The sequence below is a fragment of the Oryzias latipes genome, chromosome 19, assembly GCF_053564925.1.
Source record: "Oryzias latipes strain Hd-rR chromosome 19, Olatipes_Hd-rR_3.1".
Classification (NCBI taxonomy): domain Eukaryota; kingdom Metazoa; phylum Chordata; class Actinopteri; order Beloniformes; family Adrianichthyidae; genus Oryzias; species Oryzias latipes.
This window is the reverse complement of record NC_136255.1, coordinates 20284937-20304612: the sequence shown is the minus strand read 5'-3', so window position 1 is coordinate 20304612 and position 19676 is coordinate 20284937. Positions and strand designations below refer to the sequence as shown.

Below are 19676 nucleotides of genomic sequence, written 5' to 3'. Positions count from 1 at the left end.
CTGGCCGCCGAAGTAAGCGGGCCCGTCGCCGCAGGAGGACAAGCGGGAGTTGGCGATACACCTGGTGGGCGAGGAGTAGCGGCCGCTGAGGCAGGTGAGACACCAGGAAGAGGAGAGGTGACGGTGGAGGCCGCGACACCTGTCGCAGGGGGGGACGCCGCCAACCCTGGACCCGACGCCCCGATCGCAACCGCAGATGAAGAGCCCGCATTATTTGGATCCCGAGGTGACATGGATTTCGTTCTGCCCGCGGCGGGTGTCAGGGCGTCGACTCACTGCGTCTCTCAGGAGCTGTCGGCGTTTAGCGGAAGATGGGCCTCCAGATGCCGGGTGGCCTTCTTTCTCAGTCCGAGAAGCGACCGGGCGAGGGTTTTTCCCGCGGAGTGGAGGAGCCGCTTTCAGGACGTCATCAGATGTTGGACCTGACAGGACGTTGAAACGGTTGGAAAGAACGAGGTCATCGCGGTCCAAGGCTTTCTTCCGGCGGCACACCACCTCAGTCCAAAGCGGTTTAGGTGTGGAGCTCAAGGAAGGCCGCGGCGAGATGTCAGGGTCCCAGTGAACTGTATCTTCCAGGGCCGTTTTCAGTGGGGCAATATGCATGGACTGTTGATGCGCTATGTCCAGCAAAGAGTTCAACAGATCATTTTTCGACCTCAACTCATCAGAGAGTTTCTGGATATCCTTTTTGAGGTAAGTGATCTGTGTATCAGTATTTTCTGAAGCTGTCAAGGGAGACACAGACACAGTGGCAGTAGTAGCAGCAGCCATCTTGGCGAGGATGACATAGAGACAAACGAGACACAGGGGACAACAAAAAGGGCAGATGGGGACCAAAGTAAAACTGGAAACAACAACAAAACAGCAAACCTTTCGAAATAAAACAGGAAACAAACTCAAAACATGACAGAATAAAAAGAGAACAAAACACACAAGCAACTAACGTAAATAAAGAATTAGATTATTAGCATACACAGAGTAAACCAAAGTCACACATTCCGCCCATTGACTGTTTAAAGAAAATGGACTGAGGAAGTGTGACAGAGCTAAAATAGTTATTCTGACAAACATAATGGCTGAGTACCATAATAGCAGTAAGCTTCAGTAGAATTCTATGGGATTTTGGCTTCTTGGTGCCACTGGGTACTTCCTATTTAGAACTCGAAGGGGAGAGCTCCCTCAGTCCAGTTTACGCATACGGTCAATGATTCAACCCAGTTTGCACAGAATTTCACAATCTGCTGTGAGGCACTGCCTCTCATTGCAGCCTGTGTTGTAAACGAATGACAAGTTAAAGCAATTTTGAAGATAAAAATAATAAACTGTATTAGAATAAGGCAAATTACATTTATAACACATTATTTTTTAACATTAGTTTACTTTTTATGGTGGCAGGTGGGGATGATGACCTCACCTGCCCTCCCTGGCTGCATGTCCCTGTGGTCTACATGGTGTGGTGGGACAGACTGCAACACCATTCTGTACATAGTACAGTAGAAATATAAAATATTCCATCATTTTATAATTGAATCAATGTATCATTAAAATCTGCACAACAGTTACAATGGGAAAATGTCAAACATATAATGGAAATGTTTTGGAGAGCATAAAAACTCTTCTGCTCTCTATAGCAGGGTTCAGTTGAAGCTAGGTGTGAGTTTTCTTGTAAAGGTATGGATGTAATTTCAATAACAAAGGCCAATGCACAACTTTGTCTCTGAACAATGTTTTATTTTGGGAACTGTTAATATTGCATGTTTGAAAACATCATTTTCAAGAGTCTCTTGCAGATGAAGCTTTAATAAATATTACACTTCCATTTTTAATAAAACAGAGAAGGTGGTTATTCTTTTTTTCACAAATTATGTCTGTTTGGATGAACAAATGTATCAGGGCTTCAATGCAGATGTTGGACTTTTGTGCAGCATATTTATTATTATATTTTATATTGATTAACAATCCAAGTGTCATCCTCTTCCAGCCCACAATGAAAACAAAAGTCTAATAGAAGAATAGAAAAATAGTATCTTAAGCTTTAAGTATAGCTTCCAAGTTCAAAATCTGGACTAATATTATTGTAACAATACTGTTGTTATACTATTAATGATGCATTTTTATTAAACTGAAAATCTGAAAATAAAGACAAGTAATTTATATTTATTAAAGTAAAATACTTTGATAATTAAGATAACCATAGGATGATTTCTTTACTGACAGGCTTTTTGACTGACAGACACAGTAGTTATCGTAAATTTTCAATACATCAAAACAGTTTACACCCCACTAAAGCCATCGTATCCCATCAGCCCATTGCTTGAGTTTATTCATGAGTAGCTTCAAATTCACAGTAAGTTACTTATGACCCCAGTGTGTAGTACAAAGAGCCTACCTCCGTATGCAAGGCTATTACTAACACCTGATTGCTAACGCAAAACAAACCCAAATGAAAAACCTAAATGAACATTTAAGAAGGGAGCTGGTAAACACATCAGCTCTCTTTAAACTCATTGGATCAGAATTTTGACAGTCAGCAAAACAATGATCAGGGTGAAGACAGATGTCATCTGTCCTGGAGCACTGCTGCTCTGGATCCTTCCTGTAAACAAAGAAGTTAAGTCAAGCTCCTCCTGATCTACAATAGGAAGGTGATCAAGGTGTTCTACCTAAGCTACGTGGGTTCAGATGAAGTGGTCCAACTGAGATGGCTGAAGAGTCATGATAGGACAAGTCCCTCCTGAAACGCGTGGGGTGACCAGGATAACAATGCTGCAGGAAGAAAGTGTTTAGTTTCTCAGCAGCAGAATGCATACTGTCTCTCTTTGACAGGTTTTACTTACAGCTGTGCAGTTGTTGTGTCTCAACAGACACAAGTGGACATTACAGTGAATGAAAATGGATGAGAAGTTGGTAAAGGTGAACATCTTGAAGGAGAAACGAGCCACTGTGGAGATGCCATTCTGTACCAGCTCAACTGTACCATCATCTGGATTGGGACACCTGTAATAAAAAAGATAGAAAAAGTAAACAAGATTGATACACAGACGAGATGTTTAAGATAGTTGGTGAAGATAAAAAAGTCATTCTTTACTCTTCAGCAATGAGATCCCAACGAACAGGGTATTTTGCAATGTTGACTGGTGTCGCCCAACATGAGTCCAGAACAGTGGAAATCTGTTGTTGATCCACACCTTCAGTCCGCACCTCAATGTAAAGCCTTTCATCTACCACCATTTCTATGTTTGTATTAGAGGTGAAGGGGAAGCGGAAGGCTGCGTCCTGATAGGGGGTCATCCTCATGTGATACACACCAACACCAGCTGGAAGCTTCTTCCTCACTACACTGTAAAAGAGACGGCAAAAGAGAGCTTCAAATCAAATGACATCAAATGTTGTAGAGAATCTAAAAGTGTCTATCAAATGGCTCCAGCAACCCTGTGACCCCGAAATGGATTCAGCATGTTCTGATGATGGGTGAACAGTCTCTTAAATGGACATAAAAAGAAGACAGTACAATCACCTCTCCAGAGGGTTTATGCCCACATCCATAGACAGGGCCTGGGACAGAGGGTAAGAACAGCAGAAGAGCAAATGGACGTTCTTCTGACGGCTTATGATACTTCCATGAGTATCCACATCCCCCTGAATGGTGTTCTCATACATGAAATGGGTTCCATTGCTCTGGACATTAAAATGAAAAGGGAATTAATGAAGGCAATCCCATTTAGTCAGTTTTGATAACAGGTTAGCCAATAAGTTTTACCCTGAGAACGGTTCCACAAAGATGACCCTCATTGTCAAAGTGGAAAACAAGTCTTCCATTCTGAACAGTTCCATTGCAGGAGCTATCTTTAAGATGGAGAGCACTGGAGTGAAAGCCGGCCTCAAACAGCTGGCAGCGGGACACAGACATGGTCCCTGAGCTGTTTTCACAGGTGATGGACGAGTCTATTTGACACCAAAAGACACAAAAAGAAATTGTTTTACCACTTCAATTTGCAAAGCCATATAGGGATTTCTGTGAGAGCATTTATTCCATGAGATCACTGAGGGCAAAAAAGAGTTTAATACAGCGTTACACATCACTGTTCCTGTGGCATTCCTGGGCAACTACAATAAAACAAAAACTCATTCCACTGTCCTGCCTCATTGGCTGAGGTGCGTTTAAACGTTTTCTTAAGTCATCGTTCCAAAGAAAACAGAGGCCGTTCAATTCTCAGAAGACAAAAACAAAGAATAAATAAAAAAATCCATTGATACATATGGATGCAGAGTTCATTGATACTGTATCTTTCTGTTTTTCATACTTTTAGATGTCTAGATCTTTTAGATCTTAATAAATCCCCTGTCACTACTCTGTTGACAATGCTCTGGCTGCACTTTTAAATTTCTATGTGCAATTATTTACTGAAAAAGAGCTGCTGAAAACAATTTTGTTGTGCACCGCATAATGATAATAAAATATTCTGATTCTGCACAGTCTGCAGGATTGCATTCTGTAGATACTGATGCTATAAAGTACCATAACTCTGAGATGTGTCATCTCTAGTATTCTTGTCATTATTTGGTGCAATCACCAGAAAAAGCTGCTCAGCATTAGATCAGGGACGCCACCTGCTGGCCTGTTAACAGTCAGAGCTGAACATTTTCATATCAGGTTTTCTGCTGTCAGATGACATTGATAGAACAATAGTGCTGGGCATTAAAGTTCAGTAAAAATTCTCCCCTGATCAACCCATTGACCTCACCGTAGCTCTCATTGTTTGGTCTATGATGGTGCTCATCGCAGAAGCAGCCGTACTCTCCATTTTTCTTCCCGCACCACTCATGTTCTGCACAGTTCAGCTGTTCACAGGGATCTGACAAGGCTGAGAAAATGATAGGTGTTATTGTCTGCATATGGTATAAGGACACATCATAATAGTAGAGCCATACCACAGTGTAAAGCAGGGCGCCACTCTGGGATGTTCAAGCCTAAAACAGTGCAAGTTTTCTCATAGGCTGAAACTGCAGAACACAGCATGCCATTGGCTGGAGAGTAGAGACAGAGATCATAGACGCAGGAAGAGAAAAATGGCTGTGGGTCAGAGTGCAGGTGACAGGCACTGAATGGACCACTGGTGTTGGTGATGATGCTGCAGAGTTTAGAGTATTCTTGTGAAAAACGACAGTGTCCATCTTCATTTATTTCATCAGTGGATCCACATCTGGAGAAAAATTACAGATGTATAGTCTGATCCAGCACCAATAAAACACTGTATGATGGTATGATGCTTGTGTTCAGAAGCTCACCCTGGCTGACTGCTTGGTGACTTCCAGCTGTGTCCAAACTCAGTGTCATTTTGGGCGAGTGTGCCACTCGGTTTCACTTTATCATCTGAAGGATCTCCGTTGAAGTTCCCACACATCCCACTGACTTTGTTCTGATAGTGCTGACTCATTCTGACCAATAGAGTACTCTGGCCATCAAATTGGACAATAAGGTCAGCTGCATTAAAGACTACAAAGCCTCCCTGTAATAATAATAATAATAAATTTTATTTGTTAGGCGCCTTTCAAGGAACCCAAGGTCGCCGTACATAAAAGTGAAAATAAAAATAAAATAAAAGCAATCAAATGCACAATAAAATATACATATAAATAGGCCAGAAATAGGAAATCATCGGAGGGAATAGGCGAGTTGGAAAAGATGAGTTTTCAGTTTTTTGGCGAATTGTGAGATAGACCCGATGTTTCTGAGGTCCGGAGGCAGAGAGTTCCAGAGCCGGGGGTCAGAGCAGCTGAATGCTCTGCCCCCCATAGTGACAAGGCGAGCAGTGGGGACATCCAGATGAAGGGAGGAGGAGGATCTGAGGGTACGGGTGGGAATGGCCACATGAACAAGATCTGATAAATATGATGGAGCAAGGTTGTGGATGGATTTAAAAGTCAGAATAAGTATTTTGTATGTAATCCGGTGTGTGATTGGTAGCCAGTGGAGCTGCTGCAGAACAGGCGTGATGTGTTGGGAGGAAGGTGTTTGAGAGACAATTCTGGCAGCTGAGTTCTGAACATACTGTAGTTTTCGTAGAGTTTTTTGTGGTAAACCAAAAAGAAGGGAGTTTCAATAATCCAGACGGGAAGTGACAAGACTGTGCACCAGAACGGCTGTGGAATGCGGACTGAGGGAAGGGCGAAGACGACGGATGCTGCGAAGGTGGAAATAGGCAGACCGGGTGATGCTATTGATGTGAGAAGTGAAGGAGAGGGTGCTGTCCAGGAAGACACCCAGACTCTTAACCTGAGGGGAGGGGGAAATGGAGGAGGTTTCAAAGGGAATTGAGAAGTTCTGGATGCTGTTAATAACGGATTTGGTGCCGATCAGGAGAAGTTCAGTTTTATCGTTGTTTAGTTTTAAGAAATTAGTAGTGAACCAGGATTTTATTGCAAGAAGGCAGTCAGTGAGGGAAGTGGGAGGTAGAGAGGAATTTGGCTTGGTGGAGATGTAGAGCTGAGTATCGTCTGCATAACAATGGAAGTGAATCTTGTATTTACGGAGGATTTGACCAAGAGGGAGAAGGTAGATGATAAATAGCAGGGTTCCCAGGACGGAGCCCTGGGGAACACCTGTAGTGACAGGAACTGTATGGGAAGTGAACTGTTTTAATTGAATAAATTGGGTGCGACCAGAGAGGTAAGAGTGAAACCAGTTGAGAGGTATGTTTCTGATACCTATGGCGGACAGTCTGTCTAGGAGGATGGTATGGGAGATTGTATCGAAGGCTGAGCTTAAATCAAGTAGGAGAATGGAGAGTAGCCCAGAGTCAGCAGCAAGGAGGAGATCATTGGAGATTTTTAGGAGAGCCGTTTCTGTGCTGTGAAGGGGACGGAAGCCGGACTGGAATTGTTCATATAGGTTATTCTGTGATAGATGTATGCGGAGTTGTTCTGCAACAGTTTTTTCAAGTATTTTAGAGATGAATGGAAGATTAGAAATGGGGCGGAAATTGTTGTGGTTTGAGGGCTCTAATCCTGGTTTTTTGAGTATTGGGGTGAAAGGTGTTGGCATCCATTTACAAAGGATGATTAAGAATGCAAAATAAACACCTTTTATTTCTCATGCCTTACATAAGTTCAGTTTGTGTCAGAGATTTAGAACCAGATACTGGATATAGTTTCATTTTGCAAAGTTGTTAAAGTTTTGAAAACAGGAATATTTCTAAATTTGTTATTTTTTGTTACCAAATGGGATTTCTATTTACTAAATGATTGATCTTTATGTTAAGTCTCTGATGATGTGTTAACAGAAGTATACTAGTACTTTCAGAGACACAGATGAGCTCTTTATGGAGCCTTTATCATGTAAAATTAACTTTTTGTGTGTAACATCCTCCTGAGAACAGAGGAAAAAAAGTGTCTTACAATTTCTGTTTTTGTGGATTTATCTCAATGAGTTCTATCACCAGAGGAGACACGCCCGCTTGGGAAGCCTGGCCGAGAGCAAAGACATCTTGGTGAGGCCGTCGGCGTCCAAATGACAATGGTTTCTATAGCCTTTGGTGGCATCTAAGTAGCTTTTATATATATTTATACATAGATATAATTACTTAAATAATATATTATGTACACACAATTTGTTGTTGTTAAATAAGAGAAACAGTCAGACTTAAAAGCTTAAACTTTAATGAAAAATGCATAGTTGCAGGACTTCTTAAAAATAAAAATGTTATACAAAGAATTTTAAAAAATAATTTATAAACATTTAGAAGTCTTAGATCTCTTTGACATGTAATTTAAATGATGTAGCAAAGCCCAAGAATAACTCAATATGTCAATAATATTATTAATCACAAATAAATCAATAGCAAGTTAACAATAATATATAACAATAAATACATAATAAATCAATATTAATACATAATGATAATAATAAATAATAAGATCATAGATATTCATTCCCCCACCCACCCCAGTCAAGGGAGCTCCTTCCTCCTTTTTAGAAGTAGGGATATAATCGCACAGGATTCATAATCACGGATGACTGTGATATAATCAATAATGCTCTCATAGATTGTCCCCCCCACCCCAGTAAGCCCTTGATCTGCTGGAACAAGGATGTTACAGACATTGTGGATGGCATAATGCCAGCAGTGGTGTTTGTACGTGTGTTCCAGAGGTTACTAAAATGTCAATTCGTCCTGACATGTTTGTCTCTGGTGATGTTCTGGCCTTTACTGAGGGAGTGGGCGCTTTATATAAACCAAGCAGAGATCTTCTCTGATGTAGTAGGTGGTGTCAAGAATCTGCTCAAATCTGCGTTGTCTTCATCGCCCTCCCACAGATTCCCCTGCCCATCTTGCACTTTGGCAGCTCTGCTGCTGTGCGGCTAGGGGAGACGGTCCTGGCCTTCGGGAACCCTCCACCCTACATATGGACCGTAACAATGGGGATGGTGAGCGGGAGAAGATTGCATGGAAGCATCAGTGTCATCGTGCACAGCGCCTTCACTACCGTGAGCTCCCACTGTGGTTTGGTCAGGATCGTTCAGAACTTACTCACTGCAGCTTCTCCCTCTTCTCTTCTAGGGAGGATTCTCAGGGGGGCCGCTTGTCAATATGGTTGTCATACATATGCAAAACTGCAGCTGTGAAAAATAACTAATTCTTTATTTTCAAATATTGTTCTTAGGTCTGCTGTCCCCTTCGTCTCTCTTTAGACCTCTATTCTTCAGGAGGAAGGTGCTTTGGACCACAAGGACTGGGTTCATCATAACAGATGATGGTGATATTATCACCACTGCCCAAGTCGTCCGGGGGGGCTGCAGAGTGCAGGTGAGCGACAGCAACGTAGTTTTACTAAAACTTCAATTTGTCATAGTTTGAAGAGCAGGAAATAGGTCTGATTGTGTCCTCACTGATTTCCAGGTGGAGCTGAAAAGTGGATATAGATTTGATGCCACCATCAGACGTGTGGATGAGGAGGTCAACATCGCCCTAATCCACATTAATTCATCGGTGACAATGTGAGCTCTTCCTGTTTGGAACGCAAAGGGAGGGGTCACGAAGTCCAGTTCTCTCATACAGTCATGGGCTGAGACCACTCTGGGGAAGGAAAGCTGTCTCTTTGTTCTTGTTTGAAAAGGATCTGTGTCGCCACCTAGAGGGCAGTAGAGGTGATATCCGAGGTGGAAGCTGTCTCTGCTGATGTTCTGGGCTTTACTGAGGGAGTGGGAGCTGTGTCTAGGATCTGCTCAGATCTGCATTGTCTTCATCGTCTTCCACAGATGAAGCTGCCCATCCTGCAACTCTGCAGCTCCCCAGCTGTGCGGCCAGGCCAAGCAGTCCTGGCATTGGGCAATCCTCCCTGCATGCATGTCACTATGGGGATAGTGAGTGGGAGACGGTCCCTCAGACAAAACAGAATACAGCACAGCGCCTTCACTACCGTGAGCTCCCACTGTGGTTTGGTCAGTGTGTCTGTGAGGACCGTTCAGAACTTACTCACTGCAGCTTCTCCCTCTTTTCTTTTAGGAAGAATTCTCGGGGGGGCCGCTGGTAACAGTGACGTGCGGTGAGGTTAATGGCTGGTGAGGCACTGACGTCATCAGATATACAAACATATGAACCATACTGAGTAACTTATTCACCATTTGATTGACAACAATTAACGTGTTTTGTTTAAAATATCATTTCAACATGTTTTTTTTTCATATACAAACTGCAGCATAGAAAAAAGCACAAACCTTATTATCGTCTTACCTTTACTTGTAAATAAAGTCCATACGCCGCTCCTTCTGAAGAAAATGACTTGCCGCTTGCTATCACTTCTTCTATTATTTTTTAGCGTCATAATCGCAGGGCTCACCGGCGCCCCCTAACATGAGGCACGAGAATGTCTGGCCTCACCCAGCGGCTTTTTTGCCGGCGTTTAGCGCTCAGCACAAGAAACACGTCCCTCACATACAGTTATTTATAAAAACAAACACTGTACATCATATACATCTGCTAAATTATGTAAATTCAGCTCATATAGTACAAGTGCTTGAACCGACATACAGAGAGACAGCAGTGCCGTCTGACTGCATAGGTATTGCGCAATCCAAGGTGAGGCTCAGCGGGCTGGTGCCTCATCGCACGTCACTTCTTAGTATCTGAACGGCAAATGCGGAAATTCAGCGATTTTGAAAAGAAAAAACACCCAAATATGGTACATTTAAATGGAAAATGACTGCAAAGCACAAATTACTGATTAAATATAATAATTGGATTATTCTTTTCTCTTTTCTTCCCATAATGACAGGTGAGGCACAGCCTCACCTGCCTCTCCTGACTGCACGTCACTGGCTGGTAAATATGATGAGTGATGTTTATCTGAGCAGAAGCTGGATTCTGACATTCAGATTATAATAAGATAATATTAAATATATATAATAAATAAGTGTAGTAATAGCTATCAAAATTGAACAACAGGAAAATGGATTTGTGTCCATTGCTCTCATAGATTATCACCCCCCCCCCAGTCAAGGGTGCTTCTTCCTCCTTATTAGAAGTAGGAATATAATCCCAGATATTGAGGATGCCACAACACCAGCAGTGGTGTCCATATTATGTTTCTGGAGGTAAGTGCCTGACCCTCTGTTCACTGAGCTGAAGGCTGGCTGTGGTGATGGGATGTTGATGCCTCAGCTGCGTTTACCTGGACAAAAGTAATTGGAATGAAGATCAGAATAAAAATGCGTCATGTAAACATTCATTTTAAATTATTGATGTCTATGTTAAGTCTCTGATGATGTGTTAACAGGAGTATACTAGTGCTTTCAAAGACACAGATGTGCTCCTTAATGAGCCTTTATCATGTAAAATCAACTTTGTAAGTTGTAACATAAGAGTGTAACATCCTCCTGAGAACCGAGGAAAAAAAGGGTCTTACAATTTCTGTTTGTGTGATTTTTCTCAATGAGTTCTATCACTAGAGGAGACATCACATGGTTCCTCATGGGAGGAGGGCACCGCCATCTTGGTGAGGTCAAGTCACTGCCGCAGTGCATGCATGTGAACACATTTTTTGCAAAATGCCAGTCCATTGTGTGGGTTTCCACTGCCAAAAATCGAAGAAATTAGTCCACGAAGGAGGAAGGCATAAAATTTGACAAGTAATTATTATAATTTTTTCTTTTAATGCTGCAGGGGCTTCATTCGTTTCTACATGTTCACTTTTTAATAAAGATTATTCAAATCTTTATTGTGTTGATTAACAGTACCTGGCGCGACCGCTAGAGGTCTCCAAAAACGTCCATTAACAGAAGATTTAAAACACATTCATTAAACACTATAACTTTCACTCATAACAGAACAGACTGACATAAGCTGAAAAATTTTTTTTTTCCATGGGATTGATATGATATTTTACATTTTTATGACAGTCTTTGTATTTTATATTCTTTAAGCAAAAATTATCAAAACCAAAGAAAAAAAACCCCAATATATTTAAATCTGTGTAAAGATAGTAGTTATAAAGATAGCTTCAAGTTTAAAGAGTATTTTAAATTTCCATCATATGAGGCAGTTGATATTAGATGTTTAGAAGTACTGAGATCTGAGTAGGTTTCGTTGCTGTTGAATATTGGTATCGAAGGACATATATATATATATATTAGGGGTGTCACGATTCTCCAAATCCTCGATTCGATTGCATTTTCCATTCTAAGGTCGTGGTTCGATTCGATTCTCGATTTTTACATTTATTCGTTTTAAAGCCCAGATTGTCATTTTTCAAACTAGACTTTCATGCAATATAATATCTGACCTCTGTTTGCAATGTACCACACTACATGGTCAAATTTAAAACTTTTATTAACAACACAATGTAACAATAACTTATATCTTTAGTCAATTGAAAGCTTAAAATAAACTGCCATCTCTTTTAAAAGATCTCTTTTGTAAGTGCAGTCTTCTTCACAAAAGATGACATTCAAGTTTACAACAAAACAAACAAAAACAATAAAACAGACATGTCCATAGTCTCTCAACAATTAAGTGTCTTAAGCTATTTCCGAACAGATGAACATATACCACACTCATAACTACTTCTTATCCCCTGAGAATGATGACTGTATTTTTTCATTCTTTCATCTTCTTCCTAAAGATGGATATGTTGTTTAGAGCTTCTCTTTGAGTTGTCAAAAACATTAACATTTTTTATAATAAAACAACACAAGACAACTGTAACAATTTTGCAGTTTTAAGTTCTTCTTAAAGAGGAATATGGAAAGAGAACTTCAATAACTTTCTCTTTTACATTATTGCACATGGAGGGAATCACCGTAGCTGTGAGATGCGTTATACTTGGGATTTCGTTGCGTGGCTCTAGCACGCTAATTAAATGCCTAAAACCGGAGTTTTCCACCACCGAATAAGGTCGCATGTCCGCGGCTATGAATACTCCTACCGCACGCATAATTGCATTTGCACAGTTGAGTTGCTTGGAAGTTTAATTCCAAATGAAGACGGAAGAGTAGTTTGTGTAGTTGTTGGTTTAACACAGTGCTTCTCAATTATTTTTTGCAAGACCCCCCTAGGAAAAAGAAAAGGTTTCTCGCCCCCGCCCCCCCCCCCCCCCCCCCCCTTACCTCACCCCCACCACCACACACGCACGCCGAACACACTCGCCCGGAGACAATGTATTAGGTTAGTATCTATAAAAATTGTGTAAGTATAACTAAAATTGTATCTTTTAACAATAAAAAAAATACTTTCAACAAATATAACATTTATTTTGCCACACAGAAACCCTGTTCCAGTCTAAAACAGAAGAAAAGCTTAAAATAAAAAAATCTGTCAGTTCTTATTTAAACTAGAAACATTTTGACCAACTGAACCATTTGAAGCGGAGAAAAATATTTCAATCCATAAATAATATTAAATTTAAATTTATCTGAAACATTAACACAGTAGCACCAATATATTTAAAGTTTTTCATCTGAAGAAACAGATAAAAACATTGTGCTGATTTTTTTTCTCTAAATGATGGATTGCTTATTTATGATCTCATAAAGTGCAGCTGCTTTCCTGAATTACCTGCTGTCTTTATCTGAAATACTGACACCAAATAAACTACAGGCAGGCAAGGAATACATTGATGGAAAATAAAGACATCATCAAAATGTCTACAATAGTTAATAAAGAATGGTGTTATTAGCATGAGCCAAGTAATCTAAAGGCACGCGATGATCCTGATCTGGGCAACTCTCCGCATGCGCGTTCCAACTCTCAGCCGGATCTCACCACCCCTCCCCTTTCATTCTCTCACACAGGCCAGCCGCGTGTGACAGGAGACGCTGCAGGGACGGCAGTTCACTGTTTCAGGCTGTTACAAACTCTCTGATAGAACAGATAATAAGAAAACAACAGGGGCGCGGATTTTTTTCCAAGTCACCGCCGACCCCGTTAAATTTGCGCACCTGTGCCTTAAACCGCTGCTACTGCGCGCCCCCCCCTGGCATCGCATCTGGGCGCGCCCCACTATTTGAGAAGCACTGGTTTCACAGATAAATCTATCTTTTTGTGGTGCCTGCAGAGATGCCCTAACATGTTAGTCATGCTGCCAGTGAGATAATATGCTACACGCACATAGCACAGCTTGCAAACTGTTGGGTTTTTTTTTTCAACGCGAAAGTTTTCAACATAACTCACTGGAAATCCAAAATACTTCCACACCAGCGACTTCAGTGAAAGGGGACGTGATTCGAGTTCTGTCGATGGGTCTCCTGCATCTGCAGTTGCCATGCTATCTTTTGAGCGGCTGTTAGAGGAGGTTGACTCGCAGCACTTCAACACAAGTGTTTTTTTTTCTGCTTGGCAAGTAACCGGACGCAACATGGGGGCGCGGCAGTATCGACGATTCCATTTTTTAATTGGAAGTTCGAGACTGTGACTTCATTTCGATCGATTTTGATTTAAAGTCGAAATCGTGACACCCCTAATATATATATATATATTTTATATAAAAGCTACTTAGATGCCACCAAAGGCTATAGAAATCATCGTCATGTGGGCGCCGTCGACCTTACCAAGATGGCGTCGCCCTCCGCCACCGTCGGCCAGGCTTCCCAGGTCTCCTCTAGCGATATAACTCATTGTCTCCTCCCATGAGGAATCACGTGATGTCTCCTCTAGCGATAGAAATCATTGATTTTTCTCTTCATACTTTGGTAGAAACTCCTCTGATCTGGACTTTGTCTGTCTTTGCAGAATTCTCCCCCAGCAGTCCCACCTCCACCCTGACCTGCTGCTCTCCTTCCCTTCAGCTTTCCGCCCCTCCGCCCGTATGGTCACCGTGGGGAGCCGTGCCTTCAGCCACTCTGCTCCCAAACTCTGGAACTCTCTCCCCCTCAGACCTTTGTGACATCGACTCCAATTTTTAAATCCAGACTGAAATCTGCTTTCCCTGATCACAATTTTTCATCTTGTAACTGATTTTATAAATTGTTTTAACTTGTTTATTGTCTTCAACATGTTGTGATTTTATTGTGTTTTCTTTCAATCTGTACAGTGTCCTTGGGTGTTCTGAAAGGCGCTTTTAAATAAAATATATTATTATTAATCTTTAAAAAAATGCTTTGATATATTTATGCAAAAAACTGATCATTTCAATAGTTTTGAACTTTATCTTGGTGGTTTATTATTCATTTTCAGTTAAAAGAAAATATAAACGAATTGGTGCTGTTAATTAATTTATATTTTATACATATTTCATAAGGCATTGTTATTTTTTCTTTGTTTCAAACATATGCTATGACATATTTTTATGCAAAAACTGATCATTTCAATCATTTTGAACCTTATCTTGGTGGGGTTTGTTTAAATTAATTTTCAGTTTAAAGAAAAATAAGAGTTTGTGTTATTTTTCACTAAATTGTCATATTCTTACCTGGTCCTGCCCATCCAGTGGTAACCATGACAACACAAGAAACAGGTAACCTACCTGCTTCTTCCTTCTTCTGCCCCATCAGTACTGGGGAGACAGGCTGCGTTGGTGTTGGGGTCAAAGGTCAGACAGTGACCCTTGGTGCTAGGCAGCTTCAGCAAGTCGTGAAGCAGGTCGTGACCGCCGCTCTGTCCCCTGAACTTCCTGTCAAGCACCAGCCGCTCAGGTGTCAGCATTTGCTCCAAGGCCCTGACTCTCACCACATGGATGGTGGGATCGCTGCTAAACCTGCAGGACGAGGTTCGGGTTAAAAACATAAATTAATAAGGAGCTGAGTCTGAGTGAGCAGCTTTTTCCCATAACTGATACAGAAGGAAGCGTGGGATTTACCTCCTGAAGCAGAACGCAGATGTCAGCTTCCAGCAGGGGCTGATCAGTGTGCTGCTGCAGAGGGGCCCCTCGCCCTCCCTCTGAGACTGAAGCCCCACTGACACCTGCTAAGACCTCGTGGGGTTTAGCATCACACTTCACCCCTGCCTCTGCAGCCCTGGATGTTCCGTCCCAGAGAGGGGCACTCCCCCAGGAACTCCTCCTTCCCTGTGCACCTCAGCTGGTCCAGGTGGAGGGGTCCTTTCCCCTGACCAAAGCCTCCTGCTGTAGTCCTCTGCCACTGAGGAGGAGGCATGGGAGACACGAGTCATTCTTGAAATGTTTTTCCCTGAGCTCTCCATGTTTACACAAACCTGTGTCCCAGTTGTCTGCACATCACAGCCACGTTCAGGTCGTTCCAACCAGAGTGCCTCCCAGTCTCCATGGAAATAAACCTCAACTCGCCCTTCTTTCCTGCTGCTGCCACCCACCAGCTGCAGAAATAAACCTAATTCATATTCATGTCTGATCTGGAATTCTTTTCAGTAAAAACACAGTTTACCTTCAAGAATCCCATTTTTTGATAGAGTTTTAATCCTGAAGTACACACCTGTGGAAGGTGAAATGACCGACACCTCCTTGTTCTCCTGACTGGATCTCCCTCTGCAGCGAACCCCAACGTCTTCACTGTGGGAGCAGTCACAAAACACAATCCCACAAAACAAGATATTTTGAGGACTAATTTTTATTTTGGCAACATTTCTAGAAAGGAATACATCATTTACTTTTAAAATATGCATTCATTTTGGACATACAGTTTGTTTGTTTTGTTCAATGTTTACTCCAAAAGGCTCTGATACGTTGTAGAATAACTAAGGGTTAATGGCCGACAAAGTATGCATTAACCGCTTCGCGTCGGACGGTTCAGGCTTCCACGCCGTGCGTTAAAAAGTGATAATGCATACTTCGTCGGCCATTAACCCTTACTTAAAGCATACCCAGCAGCCAATCAGAATCGAGTATTCACCTGGACCATGGTATAACATTAAATGAACATTTCTCTAAAAACTATTAAAACCTTCAGAATCACTTTTACCATGTCGTGTTACAAATTGATGGTATTTAGAGCAGTGTTTTTCAACCTTTTTTGAGCCACGGCACACTTTAACCCTGACAAAAATCCCGCGGCACACCAGCATCCCAAAAAAAAAAAAAAGCAGAAATTCATGGTCTGTATTGATCGACAGCCCCCCCTCCCCCGCAATCTCACGTGGATTTTTGTGATAATTGTGGCAGAAAAAGCAGGAAGTTGCGGCTGTTTTTTTCTAAGAGATGAACCACCAGCTAAAGACGAGCTTTAGCTGGTATTTTTGTTAGAACTGAGCGACTTTATCAGCAGAATTAAGAACAAGGAAGTGAAGACTTTAACCACTTCTGATTGGTCAGACTGATGACATGTGATTAAGTCTTGAAGAATGATTGGCAGAGACAGTTAAAGGGGCGGGACTTACACAGTTATAGCTGCAGCTAAATCGCGGTACCGTGATTCTTATCAAAATGTCTTTAATAGAATTAAATAAACACAAAGAAAAAGTAATTTTAAGATCTTTTATATTCCTAACTACTCAGGGCTTATCAGGGCCTGTTTGGATGAACAAAGAGCTGATTTCCTGGAGATGGAAAATGTTTTTAGATCAGTGAATGAGGGCAATTTCTCCATGGCGCACTTGACCATCTCCCACGGCACACTAGTGTGCCGCAGCACACTGGTTGAAAAACACTGATTTAGAGCACAGAGAGGGAAGATGTGGTATTAAAAGAGACGAAAATCCTTGATGTGTCTAGCTGTGATTACCAAGTTTTCCCATTGTTTTCTAGCCGCAAAACAAGGCAATCAGCTTGACGTAAAATATTAATAACTTGCTCAATTTTAAGTCTATTGGGCTACTTTTTTGTTTCTGTGTTCATAATTGGAAACTCTTATCATTTGTGAAAACCAAAATGTATCTCTGGACCTTAGAAATTTGTAGCTTGTGGTCCCTAGACTTAAACAACTTCACTTTAGCACAGATTCGTTCCCATATTTTTTCCTCTTATTTCTTTAAATAACCAAGTAAACCCATTAAAACACAATCTTATAAATAAAAAACAATCATCTAACTTGGAGGCAGCAATGTGTATTTTAGGGTCTGTAGTCATGTGGGATGACTAAGCCCCGCCCCTCTGCTGCTTTCCCTCTCAGGGTCAGACACCTGTTCACGTCATCTGCAGCTGCAAGTTGGTCACCCCACCCCCGCGTGCTTTCTTCGCGCGTTTACTATACAGAGAGGGTGTAAAACATGGAGTGATATTTCTGCCACCACGTTGCACACAAAACGTTTTAAGTCGCACACATACTTTCTAAGTTAAAGTTGCAAGTGAAAATATTAAATATTTGCTTTTCAATAATATTTTATTCTGCTTTGATTTTATATATAGATATAGATCTATATATAGATATATATATATTTATTTATTGCTTTCAAAAACTTTTTTTGCGCTAGCAAAAAATATGCCTAGGGTGCTACCTGTTGTCGAGCGGAGGGCTGCGGACGGCAGGGGCAAATCTGGCAAAAGTGGTGCGCATACTAGCCTTAATCTTGATGACTACGACAGAAAAAAAAAGTGAACTAAAACGCTCTTCCCCGTGAAAACTTACAACATTTTTAATAAATATGACGTCTCCCACTTCCCTAAACTAGTCGTCGAGGGGAGGGCTGCGGCCGGCAGGGGCAAATATGGTAAAAGTGGTGCGCATGGCCTTAACCTTGATGACTACGATAAAAAAAAGTGAACTAAAACGCTTTTCCCCGTGAAAACTAACAACATTAAGAAATATGACGTCTACCACTTCCCTTAATTAAGTTGTTAGAGTAAATTCAACTTACCTTTCACAAGTTCCTCCAGCCAGCAGGTGCTTGCAGCTTCTCCAAAATGGCTGACTGCAACGTTTCTCCTCCTGGAATGCTTCTCCAATAACGGGGTTTACCAGTCCAAAATTAAGGGGCAAAGGCCAAAACGTAAATCATATGAATGAAATGAATCGTATTTCATTTTTTATCAACATGATTTAAATATATTACGACGGAGTTTTAGGGCCAGTTTACGACTCTTAAGTCGTAAATTTACTAAAGAAAGTCATAAATGTTAATTTACGAGATGTTAAGTCATACATTTACGAGGATTAAAATCTCGTAAACATACGAGAAAAAAGTCATAGATTAACAAGGAAAAAAACAACGTTTTCCGTTTATCAGAGCCTAGCTTGAGGCAGAAATATTCGGAGCCTTTTGTGAAGCTTTATTTGACGACTCAAAATCATATGGAAGTTTCACATTATTTTATTTTATTTTGTTTCACTCATGTAATGTTGTATTTATCTTATTTTTTGCTATTTCTTTTATTCTTGGACTGTTATTTTATTGCCATTTTTATTGTTGCTGCTTCTTTGCTCTGTCATGCTAGTGAGAAAAAACATCTCGTCTCACTTGTGTATTTCTCTGCAAATACTATGTGTGGAATGACAATAGATAGACAATAAACAGAATTTTGAATAAACATAAAGATCTTGTCTTTGGTGGAGGAAGAAAGGATTGAAGTGGAAAGCTGCAGGGACACCGATGGCTTCATCGGGATGAAGAGATCCTGCAAAACACCCATCAATACATAAAACAATAAATTATTGTAAATCAAACAAATGAGCTGCCAAACATTTGGAACGTTATCAATAAACATTCAGCTGACCTGTTTTATTGAGTTTAGTCGGTGTGCTCTGCTGCGTGGCGTTCACTTGCTGCTCTGTATGCTCACTTTCACTTTAATCTTGTAAAAGTTTGTTTTTTTTCTCGTAAATTTACGAGTTTTTTTCTTGTAAATCTAATCTAGAATCTCATAATATGACTTTTTTTTGGTGGCCCTAAAACTTTGTCGTAATAAAAAGATGTAATACTGCTAGAAATCAAGTGTGATCTTCAAGATTGTAACATGTTTCGAAGGTAAACATAATTTGTTCATATTAAACAAACAACCTCACTTTTCCAGTTTTTTCAGTGTTTAGGATTAGATTAGTTCGCATTAGAGTTTTAATCCTGAAGTTCACACCTGCAGAAACTGAAGACCTCCTTGTTCTCCTGACTGGATCTCCCTCTGCAGCGAACCCCAACGTCTTCACTGTGGGAGCAGTCGGTCCGTCCCGGGATCCCGTGATGACATCCAGAGGGGAGGTCTCTGATCCTTTACAGTGGACGTCGTCCAGGAGAATCAGCCTTTGCCAAATAACTCATCTGTGACGACCTCTGCATGACCCCTGGAAGTGCAGAACAACTTCAAGTCTGCTTAGATATTTGGTCATAAGAAAGAAGAGTAAT

At 41.1% G+C, this 19676-nt stretch overlaps 1 protein-coding gene across 1 annotated transcript; it reads right to left on the bottom strand.

Moving 5' to 3' along the window:
- Positions 1-1710: 1710 nt before the first annotated feature.
- LOC101163142 (alpha-tectorin) lies at positions 1711-19389 on the bottom strand. Its single transcript, XM_023949212.2, has 14 exons — positions 18198-19389; positions 15881-15957; positions 15645-15764; positions 15292-15571; positions 14959-15189; positions 5290-5510; positions 4933-5204; positions 4746-4865; positions 3761-3945; positions 3518-3678; positions 3089-3340; positions 2838-2997; positions 2664-2766; positions 1711-2596 (listed from the first exon to the last, which is right to left on the bottom strand). The coding sequence occupies exons 6-14, from the start codon at positions 5436-5438 to the stop codon at positions 2505-2507; spliced, it is 1494 nt and encodes a 497-aa protein (XP_023804980.1). The 5' UTR covers positions 5439-5510; positions 14959-15189; positions 15292-15571; positions 15645-15764; positions 15881-15957; positions 18198-19389; the 3' UTR covers positions 1711-2504.
- Between the last annotated feature and the right edge of the window lie 287 nt (positions 19390-19676).

Coding starts and splice junctions, on each gene's coding strand:
- LOC101163142 (XM_023949212.2), bottom strand. CDS start 5,438: ATGAGTCAGCACTATCAGAACAAAGTCAGTGGGATGTGTGGGAACTTC. Junction 4,866..4,932: donor GCGCCCTGCTTTACACTGTG/GTATGGCTCTAC, acceptor TCATTTTCTCAG/CCTTGTCAGATCCCTGTGAA. Junction 3,679..3,760: donor TTTGTGGAACCGTTCTCAGG/GTAAAACTTATT, acceptor TTTAATGTCCAG/AGCAATGGAACCCATTTCAT.